This window comes from Saccopteryx leptura, chromosome 13 (assembly GCF_036850995.1).
Source record: "Saccopteryx leptura isolate mSacLep1 chromosome 13, mSacLep1_pri_phased_curated, whole genome shotgun sequence".
Lineage (NCBI taxonomy): Eukaryota > Metazoa > Chordata > Mammalia > Chiroptera > Emballonuridae > Saccopteryx > Saccopteryx leptura.
Genome location: NC_089515.1, coordinates 38374270 through 38402171, shown reverse-complemented (window position 1 = coordinate 38402171; position 27902 = coordinate 38374270). Strand labels below are relative to the sequence as shown.

The 27902-nt window shown below is 41.7% G+C and overlaps 1 protein-coding gene across 1 annotated transcript in view; it reads left to right on the top strand.

Annotated features, from left to right (window-relative positions):
• The window catches only part of IQGAP1 (IQ motif containing GTPase activating protein 1), a 112874-nt gene that overhangs the window by 21913 nt on the left and 63059 nt on the right, over positions 1 to 27902 (top strand). Inside the window, exons 3-4 of the mRNA XM_066355761.1 lie at positions 24430 to 24586; positions 27273 to 27350. Of these exons, the coding sequence (XP_066211858.1) occupies positions 24430 to 24586; positions 27273 to 27350 (235 nt within the window). The remainder of the gene's footprint in view (positions 1 to 24429; positions 24587 to 27272; positions 27351 to 27902) is intronic.

Below are 27902 nucleotides of genomic sequence, written 5' to 3'. Positions count from 1 at the left end.
TGAGAACTACTGGGATAGAGCGTCGGACTGGGATGCGGAGGACCCAGGTTTGAGACCCCGAGGTCACCAGCTTGAGCGCGGGCTCATCTGGCTTGAGCAAAGCTCACCAGCTTGGACCCAAGGTCGCTGGCTTAAGCAAGGGGTTACTCGGTCTGCTGAAGGCCCACAGTCAAGGCACATATGAGAAAGCAATCAATGAACAGCTAGGTGTCGCAACAAAAAACTGATGATTGATGCTTCTCATCTTTCTCCATTCCTGTCTGTCTGTCTGTCCCTTTCTCTGACTCTCTCTCTGTCTCAGTAAACAAACAAACAAACAAACAAACAAAAAAACAAAACTTGAGCATTCCCACAAAAATATTTTTAGGCAGATTTAATGTTAATTATTTTAAAGTGAAAACTTTAAAAAAAACCATTTAAAAATAGATATATGGACCTGATACTTAATTCAGAAGCTATAGTAGGATATGCTACTATGAAAAATGTCTGTCTCCCTAGTCTCTAGTCCTGTTTCCCAGCCACCCGGTTTTCCCCTGGTGGGACCATTGTAATGCTCATGTGTCCTGCCAGAGATAGGCTATGCCGGCACATGCAAGGTACTTTGATTTCCATGTTTAGAACTGTTAGCGCGCTATACATTCTGCCTTCATCTTGTAACTCATTCATCATAAATACATCAGAGTGCCTCATTTAGTTCTTCACGGTTGCATAGTTTTCCAGTGTATGGATTTAACCTCTCAGTGAATACCCCACCTTCCACCCCCCAGCTTTACTATTTATTATATATAGTGCTGTAGTTAGCAACTTTGTACTTGCACTTGGGAGTGTTCTTACAGAATAAAATTTTAAAAGTGGAATTTTCTGAATCAAAGGGAATATGTCCATTTAGTTTTGATATTGTCAATTTGCCTTCTGTGGAGGTTGTAATAGTTGACATTCCTCAATAATATATGAAGGCTGCTTTCTTCATAATTTTGTCAACCTGGAGTATCAGTTTTTATTCTTTTTTATTTACTTTTTAAAATTTTTTTTTTATTTTTCCAAGTGAGAGTAAGGGAGATAGAGAGACAGAATCCCACATGCTTCCTGGCTGGGATCAACCAGGCAACCCTTACCTGGGGCCATGCTCATAACCAAGCTATTTTTAGTGGCTGGGGCAAAAGCTCCACGGAGCCATTCTCAGCACCTGGGGGCCGATGTATTGATCCAATCGAGCCAGGGCTGCGGGGAAGGGAGAAAGGGAGAGGTGGAGAAGCAGATGGTCACTTCTGTGTGCCCTGATCAGGGAATCAAACCTGGGACTTCTACATACCAGGCCAACACTCTACCACTAAGCCAACCAGCCAGGGCCTAGGGCATCAGTTTTTTAAAAATAATTGCAAATTTCATAGGTGAAAATAGTATTTCATTGTAGTGTCATCTTTTAAAGCTGAGCATCTTTACATACAATTAAAAGCCACCTGTTTCTTTTCCCATCAATGGTTTTAGAAGAAATCTTTGCTTATTTTTCCATGGGTTATTGATCTTTTTTTACTGATTTATAAGAGGTCTTTATGTATCCAGGAGGTCATACTGTTTGACCCTTTGGATGTCATACTGTTTAAAATACTTCAGAATTTTAAAACACTTTTTATTTTTTTGTTACTTTTAGAGAGTTCTTATCTATACTGAGATTATACAGAAACATTCCCTTGTACTTTCTTCTAATGTATTTAGTATATAGAGTTTTAACATTTTACTTTTTTTTTTTTCCAGAGAGAGACAGAGACAGGAAGGGAGAAAGATCAACTCACAGTTGTGTCACTTTATTGTTCATTGATTGCTTCTCCTACATGTCTTGACTGGGGGGGCTCAAGCCAACCCAGTGACCCCTTGCTCAAGCCAGCGACCTCTGGGCTCCAGCCAGCAATACTGGCATCATTGATGATCCCATGCTCAAGCTGGCAACCCCATGCTCAAGCTGGCAACCTAGGGGTTTCGAACCTGGGACCTCAGTGTGCTAGGTCCATGCTGTATCGCTGTGCCACCACCAGTCAGGCAACATTTGCCCTTTTGATCCATTTAGAATTTATGTTAGTGGAAAGAGTGAGGTAGAGATCCTGCTTTATTATTTTTTTCCTGTATGTTATTTGGGTAATATCTTAACTGTTGAACATTAGTAATGGCTATCTTATGAATGTACTCTGGAGTTTGCCATACTGTGTGAATTGAGACCTTAATTTTTTTCAGAACAAGACATCTTTAATTGTAGAGTTTTTTTTAAACATATGGCTTAAATTTCCTTTTAGAGAAATTGGCTAGAACTTTCCAGAGTGCTTTTGTGATGTTACAGAGATTAATAGTATATGATGAAGTCAGCATTGAGAGAACAGGTTTTGGATTAACTGTTTTGACATATATACTGTGAAGAGATTAACAGAGTTGTCAAACTAACATACTGTACTTTACTCTGTGTTAAAGGAGAGTGTAGTTTGGGATTTGAAAACCGTGTGGCTAGCTGGCTTTCTACTAATATTAGTAGAAATATTAGTAGATTGTTTACTATTTTTGAGGTGTATTCTATTAATGAGTGACTGACATTAGGAAGAAAAGGTTTAGTGGTCAAATAAGTTTCAAAAATACTGGATTAAATCAAGTTAAACAGATTGTTTAACTGGTGGGTTGTTTAGATTCTTTACCATAGGCAGTAAGTTCAGAGTCTTCAAGAAGCAGTACTACTCAACCCTCATTTCCTGTCTGAGTCATTTCTCACAGATCATCTGTCTCAGCACTGGTGTTCTAGGTTACGCTAGTTTGGGAAACACTGTTCTCTGTCAGAATAGTGGATTTGAAGGACTATTTCAAGTAAGAATTTGGGGCATGTTCATGTTCAGTTCTCCACTGTTTTATGTTTTGTTTTTCTTTAGTTTAATGAGAGGAGGTTAGGCAAAGACAGGCTCCTGCATGCAGCCGACTGTGGTCCACTCAGCAAGTCCACTTGGGGGTGATGCGCTGCCCATCTGGGGTGTTGTTCTGTTGCTCAGCAACTGATCTCTTCATAGTGCCTGAGGCAGAGGCCATGAAACCATCCTTAGTGCCTGGGGCCAACTCGCTCCAATTGAGCCAGGGCTGCAGAAGGGAAAGAGAGAGAGATAGATAGACAGAGAAATGAGGAGAGGAGGGGTGGAGAAGCAGATGGGTGCTTCTCCTGTGTGCCCTGACCAGGAATCAAATCTGGGACATCCACACACTGGGCTGATGTTCTACCACTGAGCCAAGACCTGTTTTATGGGGTTTTTTTGGTTTTTTTTTTTTTTGTATTTTTTTGAAGCTGGAAACAGGGAGGCAGTCAGACAGACTCCCACATGCGCCCGACCGGGATCCACCTGGCATGCCCACCAGGGGGCGATGCTCTGGCCATCTTGGGGCGTCACTTTGCCGCAATCAGAGCCATTCTAGTGCCTGAGGCAGAGGCCACAGAGCCATCTTCAGCGCCCGGGCAAACTTTGCTCCAGTGGAGCCTTGGCTGCCGGAGGGGAAGAGAGAGACAGAGAGGAAGGAGAGGGGGAGGGGTAGAGAAGCAGATGGGTGCTTCTCCTGTGTGCCCTGGCCAGGAATTGAACCGGGGACTCCTGCATGCCAGGCCGACGCTCTACCACTGAACCAACCGGCCAGGGCGCCTGTTTTATGTTTTGTCTATAGTTTCTTTCCATTCTTCATTGAATTCTCATGTTCTTGGCTTACAAAGCTTAAATGTAAATTGTTGTACTAATTGGGTAGGTATAATTGCTAAACTGTTGCAGGATCTTAAAGGCATCGTGAAGAATAGGAGTATGTTTTTTAAAACCAGGAGAGTGCAAATGTACTAATTATTTAAAAGGAAAAGAAGATAATCATAGATTCTAGTCTAGTGAACTAGTAAATAGTCTCTGGCAAAATTTCATAGCATATTATCAAATGGATGGCTTATGGGCACTTAGTGAGGAAAGAAGGGATGTCTAGGGGTCAGCCAGGCCTTCCTGTGATTGCCTTCTTATATTAACGTCATTTCCTTTTGGACAGGGTCACCAGATTAGTGAATTAGAGAAACACACTAATGGCTAGATTTCAGTAAGGCCTTTGAAAGTATGTCTTGTGATACTTTTTCAGACAGGTGGGATAAATGTGGACTAGATTACGATATAATTAACATTTGTTGCCAGCTGAACAAACCATATGCAAAAAAGAGCTGCTAAATGGAGAGTGACTGCCTGACCAGTGGTGGCGCAGTGGATAAAGTGTCAACCTGGAAATGCTGAGGTCGCCGGTTCAAAACCCTGGATTTGCCCAGTCAAGGCACATATGGGAGTTGATACTTTAAGCTCCTCTCCTCTTCTCTCTCTCTCTCTTTCTCTCTCTCCACCCCCTCCCCTCTAAAATAAATAAATAAATAAATAAATAAATAAATAAATGGAGAGTGACTGCTGAATGGGTATGAGGTTTCTTTCTGGGTGGTGAAAATTTTCTGGAATTAGATGGCCGTGGTGGTTGTACAACATTGTGAATATACTAAAAACCACTGAATTTCATACTTCAAAATGGTTAAAATGGTAAATTTATATTATATGCATGTTATCTCAATAGAAAAGGAAGTTGCTAAGTTTTTTTTTTTTTTTTTAATAGATTTTATTAATTAGTTTTTTGGAGTTGGGGGAGAGAGAAAAAGAGAAAGGGGGGAGACACAGGAAGCATCTACTCATAGTAGTTACTTCCTGTATGTGCCTTGACCAGGCAAGCCCAGGGATTTGAACCAGCAGCCTCAGTGTTCCAGGTCACTGCTTTAGCCACTGCGCCACCACAGGTCAGGCTATGCTGATTCTTTTTTTTTTTTTTTTTAAATTTTTTTTATTTTATTCATTTTTAAAGAGGAGAGAGAGACAGAGAGGGAGAGAGAGGAGAGAGAAACAGAGAGAGAAGGGGGGAGGAGTCGGAAGCATCAACTCCCATATGTGCCTTGACCAGGCAAGCCCAGGGTTTCGAACTGGCGACCTCAGCATTTCCAGGTCGACACTTTATCCACTGCGCCACCACAGGTCGAAGTTGCTAAGTTTTTAATTCAAAAAAAGCTTTTTAAGGCAAGGCATGTTCTATATAAAACATTTTTATTAGGACTTAAGAATGCATCAATGATGTTTTGATCAAACTTGAGCTTCACTTGTTGCTCAAAGGATGGTTATACTGTATGACAAGTTCTGCTTTCAAAATACCTTAAATCTAATAGTGATAAATGTGATGTTCTACATTGGGGTTCAAAACATGGAGTGTCTAAGGACAATATATAGAGAAGTAGCATTAGTGGGAAAATGAAAGAAAGTGAAACAAGTCTGAGATGTTTATTAACCCATTAATGGAAATATGGGCCCTTGCTGGTTGGCTCAGTGGGTTAAGAGCATTGTCCCAAAACAACAAGGTTGGGAGTTTGATCCCCCATCAGGGCACACACGGGAAGCCAATGGGTGCAGGACTGAGTGGAATGAATGCTTCCCTTCCCTCTGCCCTCTCTCTTCCTTCCTCTCTATGTCTCTCTGAAAATTAAAAAAGAAAAAAGAAAGAAAGAAATTAAGCCCTGGCTGAATAGCTTGGTTGGTTGGAACATCATATGGGAGCGTGGATGTTGCCAGTTTGATTCCCCTGTTCAGCTGTACAGGAACAGCTCCATGTTCCTGGCTCTTTCCCCCTGCCTCTCTCTCTCTCAAAAAAAAAAAAAAAAAAAAAAAAAAAAGGCGAGAAGAAATGTGAGCCCTGGCTGGATAGCTAGACCATCGTCCTGATATGCCATGGGTTCGATCCCAGTCAGGGCACATACAGGAACAGATTGATGTTTCTCTCTTTTGCTCGCTCTCAAATCAATCAGTCAATTAAAAAAATAGAAATGTGGAGAATGCAGCAGAGGAAGAGATGGTTTTGTTGTCCTCTGCGCTGATCAGAGGCTACCTGAAGTTGTGTTCAGTTGGAGGCCATGCTTTAAGAGGGACCTGGCTAATCTAGAGCAAAGATGATAGATAGGTGGTGGGATGCTTTCACACCCACAGCACCTACTTGCTGGTCAGTCGGAATCCTTTTCAACATAGAACCTGCAGAACCACTCCCCACCAGTGGGTGTTGGTCCCCTAGTTGAGTTGGTTATTGCTCCAGGACTAGAGCACGTTGGATGAGCATGACTAGGATAATAAAGGGTCTATAAATTCTGATGTATGAGGAATAATTGAAACGACTGTGATTATATAATATGGGAAACAAGATTTAGAGGGAATGTAGAAACATAGACACTCAGTTCAGCTGTCATCCTGTATAGGAATTCTTTCAACTGTTAACATTGTGATATTATTAAAAAATCTTTGGAAAATGGAAGCGGGTTTCAATTTATCATGTGTGGTATCAGAGGAACAGAACTAGGCAATGGAAATCCACTTAATATGAAGAATTTTTATAACAATAAGACATTTCTTTAAAAATTTCTATAGAATCTGCTTTGGAAAAATCCCCTGTTGGAAATTTTCAAGCATAGACTGTATAAAAGTAAATGGGAGATTATGTGCTAACCTAAGTACTTAATTTTTTTTTTTTTTTGTTACTTAAAATGATTTTAGTTTTCATTTCCTATGTTGTCCCTAAAAGGTATTTTTATTTTGAATGGCTTGATAATATTTTATTGCTCATTCTTTTTTTTTTTTCTTTTGACATGGCTAAAAAAATTAGAGAAAACACTTTCAATGGACTACAACAGGTAAAAACCAGTTTTGAGCTTCTTCATTGTTCAGGACCTTCTGGGGAAGCAGAGGAGATGTGCATGTGTAGTCCTAACCCTGGGGGGCTTACAGACTGATTGGGCAGACGGTATAACCATTTGAAAAGTTACTCAACATTGAAGGATGAGAGGCCTAACTAATGTCATAAGGCAATATATGGTTGCCAAGGAACTGATGGAGTTAATGTGTGAGAGTTTAGATGAGGAAAGATTATTTTATGGCTGAGTTTGGCAAGATAAGCTGAAATGGTTTGGGAGAGAAGGGAAAGCCTCACTACACAGATAGTTGTCTTATTATTTTGAGTTCCTTTCTGATTGAGACTGGCCTTTTCTGTTTCTTGGTATCCAACTCCACCTCCTTCCACAGTGCTTTCCACAAAGTATATGGATGACCAGAAACATTGTTCAGTTGAATTGGTACAAAGTGTGGGGAGGGAATGTGGCGGTTGTGGTGGTGAAGAGACTTTCAGTATTGTGGTACTGAGCGCTCAGGGGAATTTCTTTTCCTTTTATTTTGTAATCCTGGAGACCAGGAGCAGTTTGTGTCATTCAACGGTTATTTGTAGAACACCATGCTTCAAAGGTAAATCAGAAACGGATCCCACCCTTACGTATTTAAATAACTGTATTAAGAGGTAGAGAGCTACAAAGTGCCATGGGAGAAAGTTTGGAGGAAGAAGGGATTTTTCCCAATTGTAGATCATGGAAGAGGTGAGTTTTGAAAATAACATTTGAATGGTCAGAGATGGGTTAGGCCAGGCATGGCCAACATATGGCCCGTGGGCCAGATCCAGCCCATGTAATAAGTTTATGCGGCCCACGATTAAATTTTTAATATTCTCCTCATGACGCACTGTGGAAATAAGTGGTACTTTTAAATCATTATACATAAACTACAATATCTTCAGTAATCTTCAGTTCAACTTATATTTGTGAACAAACTTTTTCTTTAATGAATCTAAATAAAAGTACAACAAGATCAAGATTGAATGATTTACATTTGGAGGCTGTGTTAAGAATAGTTACTACTGCCTGACCAGGTGGTGGCGCAGTGGATAGAGCTTCAGACTGGGATGCGGAGGACCCAGGTTCGAGACCCCGAGGTCGCCAGCTTGAGTGCGGGCTCATCTGGTTTGAGCAAAGCTCACTAGCTTGGACCCAAGGTCACTGACTTGAGCAAGGGGTTACTCGGTCTGCTGTAGCCCCATGGTCAAGGCACATATGAGAAAGCAATCAATGAACAACTAAGGTGTCACAATGAAAAAAAACTAATGATTGATGCTTCTCATCTCTCTTCGTTTCTGTCTGTCTGTCCCTATCTATCCCCCCTCTCTCTGACTCTGTAAAAAATTTTTTTTTAAAAAGAATAGCTACTACAAGTATAGAGCCAGATATTAAAAAAAATAGGTGATGCAAAGCGCCTCAACACATCACATTAGTTTTTTTGTTAATTTGTTGTACTAAATTACTTACATTTATTCATAAACAAGTTATATAATAAAATTTTGTTTACTTAAATGAATCATTTTTGTATTTAACGTTTTTTAATTTTAATATTTTGTCAGGCCCGTGAAAAAAGTTTTCTTTCTAATCTGGCCTGGGGGCAAAAACTGTTGGCCACGCCTGGGTTAGGCTCATCAAAACTTGTAACCGAATCTTGATTTTCAGTAGGCATATCCATCCCTGGCTTCCCATAGTATGGCTTGATGACCTCTATTTTTCTCTTACAAATTCTCAATTTTTCTGTCCCTAACAAATTTATCCCATTTCAACGTCATACGTCATCTTGACCTCCTTCCCTGTAGCAATGGGAGAAGTATCTGTCTTGCTAAAACTCAGCCTTCTCTCTGTGGTCTGGATCCTGTCTTTTCTTGTCTCCTAGGGTCCCTATTCTGGGATTAATTTCTTAACTATAATTTGCATTTTCTCCGATATTCTCTCCTTAATACATAAACATGCTAATCCATTCAAGATCTTCTCCCTTAATTAATAGACCTCACTGTGATTATTGTCCCTTTTTTCCTTCAAGGAAAACTTGTCTGTACTCCCTATGCCCTTACTTCTTCACCTTGACTCGCGTGGGTGTGATCTGTGCATCCTCCTTTGCCCCACTGAAGTCTCTCTTGCTGAGTTCACCCGTGACTTAATTGCTATATCCATTGGAAAGTTTTCAGTACTTTCTTTCTTAATCTCAGCAGCATATGACACTCTTGCCTATTTCATTTCATGAAATTTCCTTCCTTTTAACTAGGTGGCTTTTTATACTTTGTGAATTTTGACCTGTGTAAATTATTATCTCGCTAAAAAAATAAATTCAGGTCGCACCTCCTTTAGTTAGCTTACCTAGACACTCAGCCTTACTGCAGGTGTCAGATGCTCTTCTTGTTTCTATAGCCTCCCCACCCCCTGCAGTGTATCTTTATTATAGCTTTTTTTTTTCCTATTATAGCTTTTTACAACATAAGTGCCTTATACTTTTCTCTTCCCTAACATACTGTGAGCCTTAGAGGGCAAGGACTTTGTCTTTAATGAGTTAATCTCTCCTCCTGGTATGTTCTTACCAAGTACTAGATCTGAACATTCAATTTTTGACATGACACTTGCTCTACAGGTTCTCCTTGTTCCCAGGAGCTCTAGCAGCTGCCAGTGGGCAGTGACTCAGAGAATTGCTTTTGCAAAGAAGTACCTGTATTTCAGCCTGAAGATTTTTTTGTCCTTGAAGGTTAAAAGGACTTTTCTGTTTCATGATATGTGTTAAAATAGAGGTGGCTGGATTGATAAGCAGGGTAATGTTTCATCAGGTCCTGCATCTGAAGGCAGGGTCTGGGAGCAAGTAGTGAACCTTCTCAGTCCAGGGACTTTTAGAAAACGTCACTGTAGTATAATTTCCTTGCCATAAAATTCTCCCATTTTTAATACACAACTTAATGATTTTTAGTAAATTTACTGAGTGGTACAATTGTCATCATAGTCTAGTTTTCATCACCCCAGTGGACTCTTTTGAAATATGATAATAATTAGACATTTAATTTTGGCGAGTAGATTTGATATACTTTCTCTGATTCAAAAGTGCAGTGATTTGCTCAGGGATGGGTCTGCATTAGATATCAAGAAACACAGAACTTAAATAAGTTATTAAGAAGAAAAATGTTTTCCTTCTGTTTCTCACTTATTCTTGTAACTGTTAAAATTGGTTTACTTTATACTTAGAAGTTTCTTTTAAAATAGATACTATCAAGATTTCTCATTTTACTTGATGGCTTAGAAAAGAAGCCTATATCATTTCTTGCCTGGATCACAGCAGTTAGTGCTTCCTCAGCTCTTACTGGTCTGTTTTCCTGACCCAGACTGCTAGAGTGGTTGTTTGAATTAGATTTGATCATTTCATTCCTGCTTCAGATCCTTCAAAGGGTCTGCACATTCTCCCCCCTTGGCCAGACATGTTCTTCCCCATCAACACATGCACACACACACTGTCCTTCAAGACCCCCACCAACACACACACACACACACACACTCACACTCACACTCACACACCCAACACACCCTACAGTCACACTCACACACCTTGTCCTTCAAGACCTCCATTCCATTCTTTTTTTGGGAGGCCAGCCCTAACTCCCCTCCCTCTTCATATGGCAAGGAATGCTTTATTGAATATTCTACATTCCTGTCTCTCAAGACCTGTTCTTTCACACTCTGTTAAAATTGCTATGCTGTTTCCAGTGCCTAGATGGTGCTCGGATGTATTATGACTTAGTAGAATCCTAATTGCAAGGAAACATGGCCCAACTTGGGGGGGTTTTAGCAGTGAGTAACCCTGGCATTTGGGGGCATTTGCTCTGCAAGCTGGGTGTGGTCGCAGAGTGGCTGTTCCTGGAGGAACTGAATGTCAGTGGTTTGGAGTAGTCAGTTCCGGCATTGGTAGGTTCCTCTTCTGTATTGCACCGAGCTGGGAAACCGCTGAAGTCATGTGCTTTGCAGAACTTGTTCAACTGGTTTCCTCTTCACAGACCCCTAATTCACACTCTCTGATTCTTTTCTACTATGCTCTTGGTCTGGGCTTGTTTCAGGCTTACCACAGTGGAGTTCTCCAAATAAGTCATTTGCCTTGCTGAGTGGTGGAAGGGTAGGGCCAAATATCTACTCCCTTCTACAAATGTTATCAGTAAGACAAGGCAGGCAGGTATTGTTACGCAAGTTAGTGGGTGTTAGACTCTAGCTGTAGGTTTAATTTCTGGGACCTAGCTATCTCAAACACATACAAATACATACACAAATACATAGCTGCCATTTTTTTAGAGCCTGCTGGTGCTTGTGTACATTAATTAGCTCAGTTAATCTTAACAATAATCTTATGAGAATAAGTGCCATTCCTAAGCCTGTTTTACAGACAGAAAACTGAATTTCAGAGAGGTTAGTTAGAGAAATGTCATTCTTGCTCATTCTCATTTCCTTCCCTCTTTTCTCAAGGAAGAAGTGGGCATACTTCTTTCTATAGCCAGCTACAGAACCTTGTGTTCATTTGTTCTTTATTTCCTGTCTTTAGTTTCTTCTTCACTTGTTCTTTTCCTGCAGGCTGCAAATTAGTGCCTCTTCTTCAGTCATACGAGAAAGAGAGAGGCAGACACACGCTAAGACAAACACTCCTTCCATGTATATGCCACCTCCTGAGGCTAACCCTTTCTTTCCTTCTTCAACCTCTTGAAAAAACATCTATATTTGCTGTCTCTACTTCCCTACTTATAATTGCTTTTCTAGTGCTAGTAATCTGACTCCTGCCTCACTCTGCTGAGACTCCCCTTACTGGGGTCACAGATGACATTCTTTCTTATTTGCCATATCGTTTTCTTTCTGTCACCCCTTTTCTGCAGCATTGGAAGTTGGTGACCTCATCCAGCTTCCGGAAATTTTCCTTCTGATTGCTGTCATGTGATTGCTCTCATGGTTCTCATGTTTTTGTAGTGACTATGTTTTCTCTGTATTATTTGCCTCAGAAATGTTGTTTTCTGAGGCACAGTCATTGACCGTTTTTATTTCTGTACAATGGTGAACTTATCTATTCTCATGGTACCATTTTTCAAATGTGGCTTTCCGTCCTGGTCTCTCCTGAGTTATTCAGACGTGTATGTATTTCCAGTTGCCTGCAGATGTCACCACCCAAGAGTCCCCTTGATGTTTCAACCTGAACATGTTTCAGGCATGACTTCATTATTCTGATCTGCTGCCCCTGGTGTCCCTGCCTCGTTTAATGGCATCATCATTTATTTAGTCATCCATGCCACAAGTCACCAAATCATTGTTTAAAAATAAAACAACCTTTTTCCTTTTATAGAAGTTTCTGCAAGTTTACTATAGAGGGTACATGCTGCCAGACTTTCTGCTGGAACAGTGTGAGAATGTGTGATTTCCCACATACCAGACAGCAGTTGCTATCATTCATTTTTATCTTTGCTAGTCTGATAGCTGAAATCGGGGTTTATTGTTACTATAATTAGCATTTCTTTGATTAGTAGTAAGTTTAAGAATTTTTTTCCTGTAATTACTGACCATTTATATTCTTTCGTGAATTGATTTTTTTTGTGGTTCCATTATTTTCTAGGAAAATATTTGTTATTTTATTCAAGCATTTAAAATGTATATATGTATGCTCTAAAGATTATAGGAGGTCATTGGTTCCTTGTTATGTTATAAAATTTCCCTCCAGTTTATCTTTTTACTTTTTTAATTGCTTATAGAAGTTTAACTGTTTTTTTTTATAAAGCTACTTTTTAAATATTTTATTTATTGACTTTTAGAGGGAGGAGAGAGAGAGGAGTGGGAAGCATCAACTTATAGTAGTTGTTTCTCACATGTGCCTTGAGCAGGGGCTCCAGCTGAACCAGTGCCCTTGGGCTTCAAGCCAGCGATATCAGGGTTTAGAACCTGGGTCCTCAACATCTCAGGCCAACACTGTTCCCTGCACCACTGCCTGATCCAGCTCGAATCCATTCGATGTTTAATGTCAGTAGCAAAGTTTGAGGCCAGAAACTAACTTTGCTGTTTTGTTCTTTTCCAGTTGTCTGTCAAGCCTTGTCTTCTCCACTGCCCTTCTAATCCCCAATCACAGCTATCTAACAGATCCTCAGGCTCTTCCTCTGTAATTAGTCATCATTTTCCTTTCTGTTTCCATCATTGCCCTAATTAAAGACCTTGTCTCTCACCTGGATTCCTGAAATAGTTGCCTAATACTTCTTTCTTTCTTTCTTTTTTTTTTAAAATAATACTTCTTTCTTGAATCTATCTTCCATGTTGTTGTCCTAGTTACTGTTCTAGGTCTCAGATCTGATCAAGCTTCTCTTTAAAATTTTTTTTAGATTATATTATTTAATTAAATTAATTTTTAAAGTGAAAGTACAGTTGGCCAAGCCATTCTTCTGTTTGAAAACTTTCATGGTTCCCATTGCCTGCAGATTAAATGCTGTGTTCCAGACACATCTCCACTTAGTGCTCCAGCACAATGATTTGTCCTTCTCTAAGTAGGCCATTTGTTCTATGCCTTTTTGGCCTTTGTTTATGCTGTTTCCTTTATCTTAAATGTCTTTTTTTCCCTTTTTTTTTTTTTTTTTTGTGGCAGAGAGAGGGACAGATAAGGACAGACAGGTAGGAAAAGAGAGAGATGGGAAGCATCAATTCTTCATTATGCCACCTTAGTTGTTCATTGATTGCTTTCTCATATGTGCCTTGACCCACGGGGCTACAGCAGACCGAGTGACCCCTTGCTCAAACCAGATGAGCCTGCGCTCAAGCTGGCGACCTTGGGGTTTTGAACCTAGATTCTTTGTGTCCCAGACTGACGCTCTATCCACTGTGCCACCACTTGGTCAGGCTCCTTTCCCCCCTTTTTACTTCTAAATATAATTTATCTTACAAAGCCTAGTTCAGATGTCATCTCCTATTGTAGCTAGCTGGTTAAGCATCTCCTTTCCAAGAGGAGGATGGATCCCTTTATTTATTTATTTATTTTTTAAAAAGATTTTATTTATTCATTTTAGAGAGGAGAGAAGAAGTAGAGAGAGAGAGAGAGAGAGAGAGAGAGAGAAGAGGGGAGGAACAGGAAGCATCAAGACCCATATGTGCCTTGACCAGGCAAGCCCAGGGTTTTGAATCGGCGACCTCAGCATTCCAGGTCAATGCTTTATCCACTGCGCCACCACAGGTCAGGCAGGATGGATCCCTTTAAAGGTGGGATCATGTATTCAGTACATTTTATAAATATTGTGCAGAGTAGTTCATTAACAATGTCTCCTGAATGGATATGATAGCTGTCAGAGTAGATTTGTTTTTGAAAAGTGATTTTTTTCTTCTTTTTCCAAGTGATAGGAAGGGAAATAGAGATCTGCCTGGCAACCCCTATCAGGGTCCTATGCTCTACCCATCTAGGGCCATGCTCACAATGAGCAATTTTTAACACCTGAAGTGGAGCCATCCTTAGTGCCCTGGGCTGATGTGCTTGAATCAATCAAGCCATGGTTGTAGTAGGAAAAGAGAAAGAGAGAGAGAGAGAGAGTAAGGGAAGAGGGGTGGTAAAGCAGATAGTTGCTTCTCATGTGTGCCCTGACCCAGAATTGAACCCAGGACATCCACATGCTGGGCCAACGCTCTATCACTGAGCCAACTGGCCAAGGCTTGATTTAAAATATGTGTAAAACAGGCCCTGGCCGGTTGGCTCAGCGGTAGAGCGTCGGCCTGGCGTGCAGGGGACCCGGGTTCGATTCCCGGCCAGGGCACATAGGAGAGGAGCCCATTTGCTTCTCCACCCCCCCCCTCCCTCCTTCCTCTCTGTCTCTCTCTTCCCCTCCCGCAGCCGAGGCTCCATTGGAGCAAAAGACGGCCCGGGCGCTGGGGATGGCTCCTTGGCCTCTGCCCCAGGCGTTAGAGTGGCTCTGGTCACGGCAGGGCGACGCCCCAGAGGGGCAGAGCATCGCCCCCTGGTGGGCAGAGCGTCGCCCGTGGTGGTCGTGCCGGGTGGATCCCGGTCGGGCGCATGCGGGAGTCTGTCTGACTGTCTCTCCCCGTTTCCAGCTTCAGAAAAATACAAAAAAAAAAAAAAAATGTGTAAAACAAAGTTTATAAACAATCTAAATATGGAAGGTACTTAAGAATTATTTATGAGAATTATGTAATTATATGAAAAACAGGCTGTTATTTAAGCACTAATTTTTCACACTAATTGTGTTCACTTCACCAGTGTACAATATTTAATATGCCTGTCTCTTGATGCTTGATAGAGTAGGATTGTGAATGGTCTTGTACTGTGGTGTGGAAAGCTTCAGGAAGTCCAGCTTTAGAACTTGAGCCTTTATTTTATTTATTTTTGTGACAGAGAGAGAGACAGAGAGAGGAACAGATAGGGACAGACAGACGGAAAGGGAGAGGGATGAGAAGCATCAATTTCTTTGTTGCAGCACTTTAGTTGTTCATTTATTGCTTCTCATATCTGTCTTGACTGGGAGGCTACTGCAGACCAAATGACCTCTTGCTCAAGCCAATGAGTGACCTTGGGTTCAAGCTGGTGAGCTTTGCTCAAACCAGATGAGCCCATGCTCAAGCCGGCGACCTTGGGGTTTCAAACCTGGGTCCTCCACATCCCAGTTCGATGCTCTATCCACTGTGCCACCACCTAGTCAGGCCAGAACTTAAGCCTTTTTTTTTTTTTACAGAGACAGAGAGAGAGTCAGAGAGAGGGATAAACAGGGACAGACAGACAGAAAGGGAGAGATGAGAAGCATCAATCATTAGATTTTTGTTGCACATTGTGACACCTTAGTTGTTCATTGATTGCTTTCTCATATGTGCCTTGACTGCAGGCCTTCAGCAGACCGAGTAACCCCTTGCTTGAGCCAGCGACCTTGGGTCCAACCTGGTAAGCTTTTGCTCAAACCAGATGAGCCCGCGCTCAAGCTGGCAACCTTGGGGTCTTGAACCTAGGTCCTCGGCATCCCAGTTCAGTGCTCAATCCACTGCGCCACCGCCTGGTCAGGCAGAACTTGAGCCTTTTAAGTGAGTGTTCAGTAGGTGGTAGCTGTCATTTTTGAAGGAGGCAATACATGGTAGCAGTAGAGTTTGGGCTTTAGAATCACACCAACTTGGATTCAAGAGAAAGCTCAGCCACTTCCAAGCTTGGTCATTTTGGACAAATGACTTTACTTTTAGGAGCCATGGTTTTCTTTTCTGTAGAATAAGAAAAATAATACGCCTGACCAGGTGATGGCACAGTGGATAGAGCATTGGACTGGGACTCAGAGGACCCAGGTTTGAAACTCCGAAGTCGCTGGCTTGAGAGTGGGCTCATCCAGCTTAAGCATGGGATCGCTGGCTTGAGCATGAGATCATAGACATGACCCCATGGTCGCCAGCTTGAGTTGAAAGGTTGCTGGCTTGAGCAAGGGGTCACTTGCTCTGCTACTGCCCCCTGGTTAAGGCACATATGAGAAAGCAATCAATGGCCTGACCAGGCGGTGGCTCAGTGGATAGAGCGTTGGACTGGGATGCAGAGGACCCAGTTCGAGACCCCAAAGTCGCCAGCTTGAACTTGGGCTCATCTGGTTTGAGAAAAAAAAAAACTCACCAGCTTGGACCCAAGGTTGCTGGCTTGAGCAAGGGGTTACTCGGTCTGCTGTAGCCCCACGGTCAAGGCACATATGAGAAAGCAGTCAATGAACAGCTAAGGAGACTAAGGTGCCGCAACAAAGAATTGATGCTTTTTATCTCTCTCCCTTCCTGTCTGTCTGTCCCTCTCTCTGTCACATACACACAAAAAGAAAAATAATACTATTTACCTTATGGAGTTTTTGCAACTATCAAGTGAATTAATCCTTGCAAAGTATTTAGCTTAATATTTGCTGTGGGGTGTTAGAGATTATGTTTTTATGTTACTTAAATTGAAAATGAACCCTTAAGGAGGATAAAATGTTTAAAGTTTCTATCCCTTGCTGTGAGATGAAGGACTAAGATTTTTTTCAAGTTTTATGAGAAATACTGTAAGAAATAGAAGAGTTTTGTTGTGGTCATGGCTGAGTCCTGATGTCACATTACCACTTGGCATGATGTTCTCAAAACTTTTTTTTTTTTAATATGAGTGAGAGCAGGGGAGGCAGAGAGACACCTGCATGTGCCCCAGCCAGGATTCACTTGGCAAGTCCACTAGGGGGCAATGCTCTGCCCATCTGGCGCTGTTGCTCAGCAACTGAGCCTTTTTTTTTTAGTGCCTCAGGCGCCGAGGCCACAAAGCCTTCCTCAGTGCCTGAGGCCAACTCACTTGAACCAGTTGAACCATGGCTGTGGCAAAGGGAGGGAGGAAGGGAGGGGGAGAGAGAGAGAGAGAGAGAGAGAGAGAGAGAGAGAGAGAGAGAGGTGGGAAGGGGTAGAGAAGGAGATGGTTGCTTCTCCTGTGTGCCCTGACCAGGAATCAAACCCAGAACATCCACAGGCCAGACCAGCGCTCTACCATTGAGCCAACTGGTCAGGGCCAGAACATTTTTTTTTAACTGACTTATTTGTTCAAACATTTATACTTGCAGAAACGTTTGCACTTGAAGAAAAATATGAAAACCCCACATTGCTGTCAGAGTGATTTTCTGAAACACTTGTCTGCTCAGATCATCCCCTTTTAAAATCCCTCAGTGTCCCAATGATTAGGATGAAAGAATGGTTTCACCACCTTACAGGCAAGCCTTGCACAATCCAGCCTGCTGACTTGACCATCTTCACCACCCGCCATTTCCCTTGCACTTGACCTTTCAGCAGTGGCAGTGCTGAGCCTGGGTCATAGTCTGAGATGTTTTGAGAGCATTCGGGCATTCAAGTGTGAGAGAGAGTGGGAGGTGAGATGATAGTGAAGGAGCTAGTTTATGAGCTTTCCAACCATGAGATTCTATAAATATTGTTAAGATGGCATTAAATATGAAAATTGGTAGAAAGTTTTGTTGGCCAATGATTTTTCTTTTGTGCATAGATTATTTTATTTTACTTAAAATTCTTTAATATATTGATATTAGAGAGAGAGAAAGAATGAGAAACATTGATTTGTTCCACTTATTTATGCATTCATTGGTTGATTCTTGTATGTGCCCTGACTGGGGATTGAACTGGCAACCTTGGCATATCCGGATGATACTCTAACCAATTTAGCTAACCAGCCAGGGCTAGATTATTTTATTTTTTATTTCAGTTTTATTAAGGTATTATTAACATACAAAATTATAAGATATTTTAAGTGTACTGTACATTGTTGTGGTTTGTTATACGTGTGTATTGTAAACAGACCATCTAGTTAATTAATACATATATCACTCACATTAATTTATTTTGATGAGAACCTTTATGTTCTACTCTCTCAGCAAATTTTAATTATATAATATACTGTTATCAACTATAGTTACCATGTTTTAGATAGTTGAGGTTTGTACGCTTTTACCAACCTCTCACTCTTTCTCCTACTCCTAGAACCATTTTTCTACTGTTTCAATGAGGGTTTTTGTTTTAGGATTCTACATTATAGGCTCTGGCTGGTTTGCTAGTGGATAGAGCATTGGCCTGGTGTGTGAATGTCTCAGGTTTCTGGTTGGGGCACACAGGAGAAGTGACCATCTGCTTCTCTTCTCCTCCCTCTTCCTCTTCTCTCCCTCTTTCCCTTTTGCAGTCAATTGCTCACTTTGATTTGAGCATTGGCCCCAGATTCAGGTTGCCGAGTGGATCCTGGTCTGGATTCATACGGGAGTCTGTCTCTCTATCTCCCCTCTTCTCACTTAAAAAACAAAAAAGATTCCACATATAAGTGATACCATGCAGTGTTTGTCCTTCTCTGTCTGCCTATTTCACTTAGAATAATACTCTCAGATTCCATCCATTGTTGTCACAAATGGCAGGATTTTTTTCTGTCTCATGGCTGAATAATATTTCATTATACACACATATACCATGTCTTCTTTATCCATTCATATGTGATGGTCAGTTAGGTTGTTTCCATATCTTGGCTATTGTGAAGAATGCTGCAATGAACGTGGGAGTTCAGCTCTGTGTGTGATATCCAGATTTTGTTTCATTTCCTTTGGCTCTATTACCCAGAAGTGGAATGGCTGGATCATATGGCAGCTCTAAATTTTTTTTTAATGTTTATTTTATGGATTTTAGAGAGAGAGGAAGAAAGAGAGACAGGAACTCCAATCTGTTCCTGTATGTGCCCTGACCATGATCAAACCCACAACCTCTGTGCTCTAACCAACTGAGCTACCCAGCCAGGGCAGTTCTAATTTTTGAGGAACCTCCATATTGCCTTCAAAGTAGCTGCACCAATTACATTTCCACCAATAGTGCACAACAGTTCTCTTTTCTCTGCATTCTTCCCAGTGCTTGTTACTGCTTTTTTTGTTTTTTGTTTTGTTTTGTTTTTATGACAGAGAGGGAGGGATAGATAGGGATAGACAGACAGGAAGGGAGAGAGATGAGAAGCATCAATTTTTTTGTGGCTCTTTAGTTGTTCAGTGATTGCTTTCTCATTGTGCCTTGACTGGGGGGCTACAGCAGAGTGAGTGACGCCTCCCTCAAGCCAGTGACCTTGGTTCAATCTAGCAGCCTTGGGTTTCAAGCCAGTAACCTTTGGGCTCAAGCCAGATGAGTCCACGCTCAAGCTGGATGAGCCCGCACTCAATCTCACGACCTTGGAGTTTCGAACCTGGGTCCTCTGCATCCTAGTCCGACACTCTATCCACTGTGCCACCACCTGGTCAGTCTGCTTGTCTTTTTTTTTTTTTTTTTCCTTGTGGGAGAGACAGAGAGAGGGGCAGATAGGGTCAGATGGGAAGGGAGAGAAATAAGAAACATCAATTCTTCGTTGCGGTTCCTTAGTTGTTCATTGATTGATTTCTCATATGTGCCTTGATCGGAGGGCTACAGCAGACCGAGTGACACCTTGCTCGAGCCAGCGACCTTAGGCTCAAGCTGGTGAGCCTTTCTCAAACCAGATGAGCTCGTGCTCAAGCTGGGGACCTTGGGGTCTCGAACCTGGGTCTTCCACATCCCAGTCCGAGGCTCTATCCACTGCTCCACCGCCTGGTCAGGCAGTCTGCTTGTCTTTTTTATGTTAACACTCCTGTCTTTATTCTAGCTGACTCTGTTTATCCCTTTCACCAAATCACAATTGTCTTTTCTTCTTCTGGCCTGACACTTGTGTGATGTGTAAGGTATTCTAGTTACCCATAGAAAACTTCCTAGTGTAGCTGTTAATCAGGACTGTTTTTAGAGCACTTAAACTAGGGAATGCAAAGATGGAGGGTTGTGGGAGATAGTGTGTGGTCCCTCTTTTTATTTTTATATTAATTTAGTAATCCCAGAGGAGAGGAAAGCCTGAACAACTTTGGTAACTGGCTCTGATTCAAGACAAAAGCACTTAATGTGCCATTTATTTATTGTCTTCCCTGTGTGCTCACCTCGTTTTGAAAAGAAAAATAATTTTTCTTCATACCATTACATGGTAAAGAGCTGTTGCTGGTTTACACTAAAGTTGTTCTAGGTTTGTCCCTGTTAATGAGATCACAAGTTAGACTGTCCCCTGAGAGCTGGCGTTGTCAGGAGCTGTTTGCTGTGTCCTTTTAGCAGTAAAATACTGGAGGGATGATAATATGAGATTTGTCCCAAAGCTACAATCATTTTCCTTACCAGTGACCTATATCCTTTTCCACAATGCCCTCCAGTCTTGAGGCTCCTCCACTAGTATAGTTTGGGTTTTGTAACTGTTACAAATTGCTATCTAATGTAGTTACTATGGTGTCTCTTCTGGAGAATTTATTTATTCTCCTGTGGGTTCTCCCTTACCCTGATACAGTATTTAAGTTATACCTGAAAGAAGAGTCAGTGGAGAAACTTTTATTTATTATCATTGAGTTGAGGAAATAACCAGAAAATAGTCTGGTCCATTCATGTATCCAGGCAGTTGTTTTTTTTGTTTTTGTTTTAATCTTTCCATTGATTTGAGAAAGAGAGCAAGAGAGAAGAAGGGAAAGAGGGAGGGGAAGGGAAGAGAGAGAAAGGAAGAGCAAGAGAGGCATCAGCTTGTTGTTCTACTTAGTTGTTTTATTTAGTTGTGTACTCACTGGTTGCTTCTTATATATGCCCTGATGGGGGATTGAACCCCCAACCTCTCAGTGTGCCAAGACAACACTCTATCCACTGAGCCACCCACCCAGGATCCAGGCAATATTTATTTAAGAGTCTACTATGTGTCAGACAGTAATGCTAACTGCTTTAAAAGTAGAATAGCTTTGAAAATGAGGTTGAGTGACTATGCCATTGGTTCTCAACGTGTACACCAGGGCGCACTGGTGTGCCCTAGAAGATTTCCAGGTGCACCCTATGGTATTCCAGAGAAATATGTGCCTGTTGGGGACCAAAAACCAACAGGGTTTTTGGAGTTTAGATTTTTGGGGTACAGAGGTGTGGGGAATTGGCTATAAGATGACAGTCTGCCGAACTCCCCACCTCACTTGCCTGATTAGGTTGCAAAAGGCTGTTAAGCTGTGGTGCTGGATTGTTTACACTACCCCCCATGTTCCCTGGGAAAGACTAGAGGCAAGTTTCTTCTATCCTTTGTTTGGTGTAAAGTTAAGATGATATGTATGGTGGGGGTTTTTGGATTGATGATTAAACATAAGGAATTGTCTCTTGAAGCCTTTTGGATTTCTATGAAAGAAGAATATGTGGCAATATCTAAAAAAGCTTTGAACATCTTACTACAATTTTCAACATCCTACTTATGTGAATTAGGATTTTCTACCCTCAACACAATTAAAAGTAAAAAGAGAGGAATTCTTCAATGTTTTGACAAAGAAATGAGAGTTTGCCTTTCAAATATATGCCCAAACATTGAAGAAATCACTAGGACACATCAGGCTCCTGTTTCTCATAAACACAAGAATGAAAAAACTTAACACATTTGCACTGGGACCTGCCAAATTACCAAATCTTACTAAGAATGTATCTATATATATAAAAAGATAACTTTTTTTTTTGTATTTTTTTTATTTTTCTGATGTTGGAAACGGGGAGGCAGTCAGACTCCTGCATGCGCCCGACCGGGATCCACCCGCGCGCCCACCAGGGGGTGATGCTCTGCCCATCTGGGGCATTGCTCTGTTGCAACCAGAGCCATTCTAGCGCCTGAGGGAGAGGCCATGGAGCCATCCTCTGCGCCCGGGCCAACTTTGTTCCAGTGGAGCCCTGGCTGTGGGAGGGGAAGAGAGAGACAGAGAGGAAGGAGAGGGGGGAGGGGTGGAGAAGCAGATGGGCACCTCTCCTGTGTGCCCTGGCCGGGGATTGAACCCAGGACTCCCGCACACCAGGCCCTCGCTCTACCACTGAGCCAACCGGCCAGGGCCTTGTTTTTTTATTTTTTATCTTTAACCCCTCTTTTTTACGAATTCTAAAAAGCATAATTCAAAATATATAACATAAAAATGTTTTTTAGTGTCAGAATAAATTTAATTTTGTTGTATTTATTTCATTTAATTACCATAAAAGCACACTTGGACTTCATATTTTTTCTTTAATGTTTGACTTAATTATTATAACATTTCTCAGAAATTTGTATATAGTGCGTTGTAGGATTTTAAATGCTTCCTGACTTCCAAAAGTTTGAGAACCACTGAACTATGCTATAGAACTTAAATAAAACTGGAAAATTATTGCTTTTTATTATTTTTCAAAGATTCTGAGCAGTAATCTCAGTTTGAAAAGATAAAATTAATACAAGAAGTTTTATTCTGAGTTATAAAAGTAACAATTTATAAAAGAATGATACATTCAAGCTCAATTGTGTATCTTTTTTCTTTTTTTTTTTTTTGAGTATGTTTATTCAAGCTGGGGATAGCGAAACAAGGAAGGTTTTAGGATGGAAGATGCAATAGGAGAGCCCGGGCAGGACTGCTTTGGCTCACTGGGAAGTCAGAGAAAAGGGGGCCTGGGAGACAGGTTCAGGGGGGGAGCTCAGGAGGAGCTGCCACTGCCCACTGCTCCCCTGGTTGCGAGTCTCCTGGGGTCCCTTAGAGCTTAGGAGATGCAGGCCTGTGGGGGAAGAGGAGGGGGAAGGAAGCGTACCTCTGTTGTATATCCTCCAAGCAACTTTATTAATATAAAGAATTATATAGCCTGACCTGTGGTGGCATAGTGGGAAAAAGCATCAACCTGGTACACTGAGGTCGCCGGTTTAAAACCTCAGACTTGTCCAGTCAGGCACATATGGGAGTTGATGCTTCCTGTTCCTCCCCCATTCTCTCTCTCTGTCCGTCTCCTCACTAAAATTTAAAACATAATAATAATAATTTAAAAAATGATGCCTTTAAAAAAAGAATTATATAGACCCTGGCCAGTTGGCTCAGTGAATAGATGTAACTATGAGTTGATACTTCTCACCCCTGTAAAATCAATAAATAAAATCTTAAAACAAAAACAAACAATAAAAAACCATGCCTGGCCTGTGGTGGCGCAATGGATAGAGTGTCGACCTGGAACCCTGAGGTCGCCTGGTTCGAAACCCTGGGCTAGCCCTGGCTGGATAGCTCAGTTGGTTAGAGCAGTGGTCGGCAAACCGCGGCTCGCGAGCCACATGCAGCTCTTTGGCCTCTTGAGTGTGGCTCTTCCACAAAATACCACGTACGGGCGCAAAGTCCAGCTTAGAGTACCCTAATTAAGTTAATAACAGTGAACCTACCTATATAGTTTAAGTTTAAAAAATTTGGCTCGCAAAATAAATTTCAATCGTACTGTTGATATTTGTCTCTGTTGACTAATGAGTTTGCCGGCCACTGGGGTTAGAGCATTGTCTCTAAGCACAGAGGTTGTCGGTTTGATCCCCAGTCAGGGTACATATAGAAACTGATAGTTCCTGTCTCTCTTTCTCTCTCCTCTTCTTCTTCTCTCACTAAAATCAGTAAAAATAAACATTAAAGAAAAGAAACCCCAAGGGACAAGCAATCAATGAACAACTAAAGTGAATTAACTATATATGAGTTGATACTTCTCATTTCTTCCCCCTCTCTTTCTCCTCTCTGTAAAATCAATAAATAAAATCTTTAAAAAATAAAAAATAGTTCTATAAAATAAAAAAGAATTTATTTTTACTGCTTCCATTAGAGTTAACCTCAGTATTTTAACTGAGATAATTGACTATTTTGGCAAGCCAGAACCACCATAAAACCTTGAACTTAGAAACTCAATGTGGGTTCTCCATTCTAAAACCAGAAGAAAACTTCAGCAATAAACTTAAATTTCTGAACAGTTTGGATGTTGCCTTTAGTTACAGATTGTTTTTCTTAGGCGTTCTTAAGGAGTAACCTAAGGACTGAGGGGAGGGATCCGAGGTTCATGGGACATCAGTACTGGGCAGTCAGCTGGCTCTGTTGCAGAGGAGAGGAAAGCAGGGTGGAGAAGAAGGTGGCATTTATGCTCAGGACTTTGTCTAAGTTCCCTGCCTCTGAGATCTGACTGGGCCAGGGCTAGGATGTGTATGAAATTGTGTTGCTTATGTTCTTTGTAAACCTCTCCAAAGAGAATGGAAATTACGCTTGAATTTTCTAAGGACTGATTCAGACCTTCCCTGCCTTTTCTCAAGTCCTCTCTCCTTTGTGTAGATGGATGGAAGCGTGTCTCGGGGAAGATCTGCCTCCCACCACAGAACTGGAGGAAGGGCTTCGGAATGGGGTCTACCTTGCCAAACTAGGAAACTTCTTTTCTCCCAAAGTGGTGTCCCTGAAGAAAATCTATGACCGAGAGCAGACCAGATACAGGGTAGGTACTTCCTTGCTTGGTGCTTAAATATCCGTAAATTTGAGAGAGACGGTTAGTGTCTTTAACCTGTGGAAGAGTTATTGAAAAATATGTTTGTGTTTGTTCCAACAAAATAAAATACCTAGCAGAATGGGGAAAATAGTGCAAAGTCAAGATATGGTAGTCAAGAACTTTAGCTGTCTGTATTTCTGGTAAATTTCTTATGATGGTGGGTATCATCATGGTCCTTGATGAATTTTTTTATTTCTTAGAGGGTAGAGGAAGTAACTAGGGGAACTACTTTAAATCTGATTTTAACCAAACACTGAGATTTGCTGGCTATTGAAAGCAATGGCAACTTTAGGAAAGAAAGGTCACCCTGTGATATTACAGTTCAGGTAAAATGGGAAAGCGATCCAATTTTAGAAAATTAAGATAAGTGACAGGACTGATTCTTGTGGCCCAGGGCCCTGAAAAAGAAGACTGCTCAGTTAAGTTGATGAGGACCAAATTCTGTTGTCTGTTCCACTTCTGTGCAGAGCTTTTCTGTGAGCTCTTATTTGAAAAAAGGATGCATGTAAAAGCTAGTGGATGATTGCAAAACAAGAGAAGATGTAGGAGGGGTTGACTGTAAGAATTTGGCCAGAACTCAGAATGAGCTAAGGTTGAAGATACAATCAAAAGAGATTTTTATGTTTATGTTTGAAATCAAAGGAAAAAAGGACAATATAGACCCTAAGCCAAATTAAAATCTCGAGTACAAATTTTTCTTAATCAAAAAGCAGATATTTACATATTGAGTTTTAATAAGTGGTTATTCTGAAGACAGCTCAGGAGCTGTTTGGTTGACAGTCTATAAACCGTATGTATGACAGAATGGTGGGCATTAAGGAAGAGTAGAGACTGCAGCGATAATGAAAACAATAGTCCTACCCCTCTTGAGAGTAAATTTTTCTGAAAAATAACAGACATAGAGCTTTAGAGGGGAATATTTGCATGTGTAGCACAAAACCCCTGATATTTAAATATATTTAATAGTACCTGTCACTTTATATCTTCTGCCAGACACCACACTTAGGTCTTTATGTACATTTTCTTATTTAACTTTTATAACAGATGTGTAAAGTAGGTGTTATAGATGGGAAACTCGGACTCAAAGGAATGAAGGGCCAGTGTCACTAGTAGAGGGCCAACAAGAAACTGAATCCAAGATAATTGAATTCGAAAGACCATGTTCTGCCTGACCTGTGGTGGCGCAGTGGATAAAGCGTCGACCTGGAAATGCTGAGGTCGCCGGTTCAAAACCCTGGGCTTGCCAGGTCAAGGCACATATGGGAGTTGATGCTTCCAGCTCCTCCCTCCTCTCTCTCTGTCTCTCCCTCTCCTATCTAAGATGAATAATAAAAAAAAAAAAAAAAAAAAAAAAAAAAGAAAGACCATGTTCTGTTGCACACACTAGAGACAGGAAAACAGTTCTCTTTTTTTGTATGTGCCCTGACCGGGGAATTGAACCCGGCAACCTCTGTGCTCTGGGATGACGCTCCAACCAAATGAGCTGTCTAGCTAGGGCTTAATTTTTATTTATTTATTTTTCTAGAGAGACAGAGAGAAGAGGGGAGGAGGAAGGGAAGCATTTGTTATTCCACTCAATCATGCATTTTTTGGTTGCTTCATGTGTGAGCCCTGACTGGGGATCAAACCTGCAACCTTATTGTTTGGAACAACACTTTTGTTTTTTGTTTTGTTTTGTTTTGTTTTTTGTATTTTTTTGAAGCTGGAAACGGGGAGGCAGTCAGACAGACTCCCGCATGTACCCGACTGGGATCCACCCAGCATGCCCACCAGGGGGCGATGCTCTGCCCATCCGGGGCGTCGCTCTGTCACGACCAGAGCCACTCTAGCGCCTGGGGCAGAGGCCAAGGAGCCATCCCCAGCGTGCCCGGGCCATCTTTTGCTCCAATGGAGCCTCGGCTGTGTGTGCGGGGGGAGAGACAGAGAGGAAGGAGAGGGGGAGGGGTGGAGAAGCAGATGGGCGCTTCTCCTATGTGCCCTGGCCAGGAATCGAACCCGGGACTCCTGCACGCCAGGCCGATGCTCTACCATTGAGCCAACCGGCCAGGGCTGGAACAACACTTTTTTTTTTTTTTTTTTTACAGGGACAGAGAGAGTCAGAGGGATAGATAGGGACAGACAGACAGGAATGGAGAGAGATGAGAAGCATCAATAATCAGTTTTTCGTTGCGACACCTTAGTTGTTCATTGATTGCTTTCTCATATGTGCCTTGACCGTGGGCCTTCAGCAGACTGAGTAACCCCTTGTTTGAGCCAGCAACCTTGGGTTCAAGCTGGTAAGCTTTTTGCTCAAGCCAGATGAGTCTGCGCTCAAGCTGGCAACCTCGGGGTCTCGAACCTGGTTTCTTCCACATCCCAGTCCGACGCTCTATCCACTGCGCCACCGCCTGGTCAGGCTGGAACAACACTTTTAACCAACTGAGCTAACCGTCCAGGGCCTAGATAGTTGTTAAGTGAGAGGAGCAGAGATGAGGATCTGGGGTTTGGGGATCAGAATGTGAACATAAAACTATAGGTAGACCTTGAATTTAAGGGGCCTTGTAAAGTCTCACAAGAAAACTTTTGCAAGAGAGTTTTTATTTAGTATTTGCATCACTGTTACCAACAGTGCCTAATGGTCTTTTATTTGTTCTAGGCAACTGGCCTCCACTTTCGACACACTGATAATGTGATTCAGTGGTTGAATGCCATGGACGACATCGGCTTGCCTAAGGTAATTAACATGAGGGTCAGAGTTCTGGCTTAGATCAGACTGTTTTGGCCTAAGAGTTCTCATTTTGCCTGTAAAAGTATTCTTTATTTTCAATTGACTCTTTGTTGATTTATTTTTAAAGTACTTAAGATCTCTTTCTTTTTTCTCATCTCTGCTTCATCTCAGCTTAGAGAAATTACTGTGATCTCATTTACTTTTACAATATCAAATTGTAGACTTACATAAAATTCACATACCATGAAATTCACTTTTTTCTTTTGTATTTTTCTGAAGTGAGAAGTGGGAAGGCAGAGAGACAGACTCATGTGCCTGACTGGCAAGCCCACCAAGGGGCGATGCTCTATTGCAACCAGAGCCATTATAGCGCCTGAGGCGGAGGCCATGGAGCCATCCTCAGCTCCTGGGCCAACGTTTCTCCAATGGAGCCTTGGCTGCAGGAGGGAAAAAGAGAGAGAGAGAAGAAGGAGAGGGTGAAGGCTGGAGCAGCAGATGGATGCTTCTTCTGTGTGCCCTGGCCGGGAATTGAACCCGGGACTTCCATATGCCAGGTTG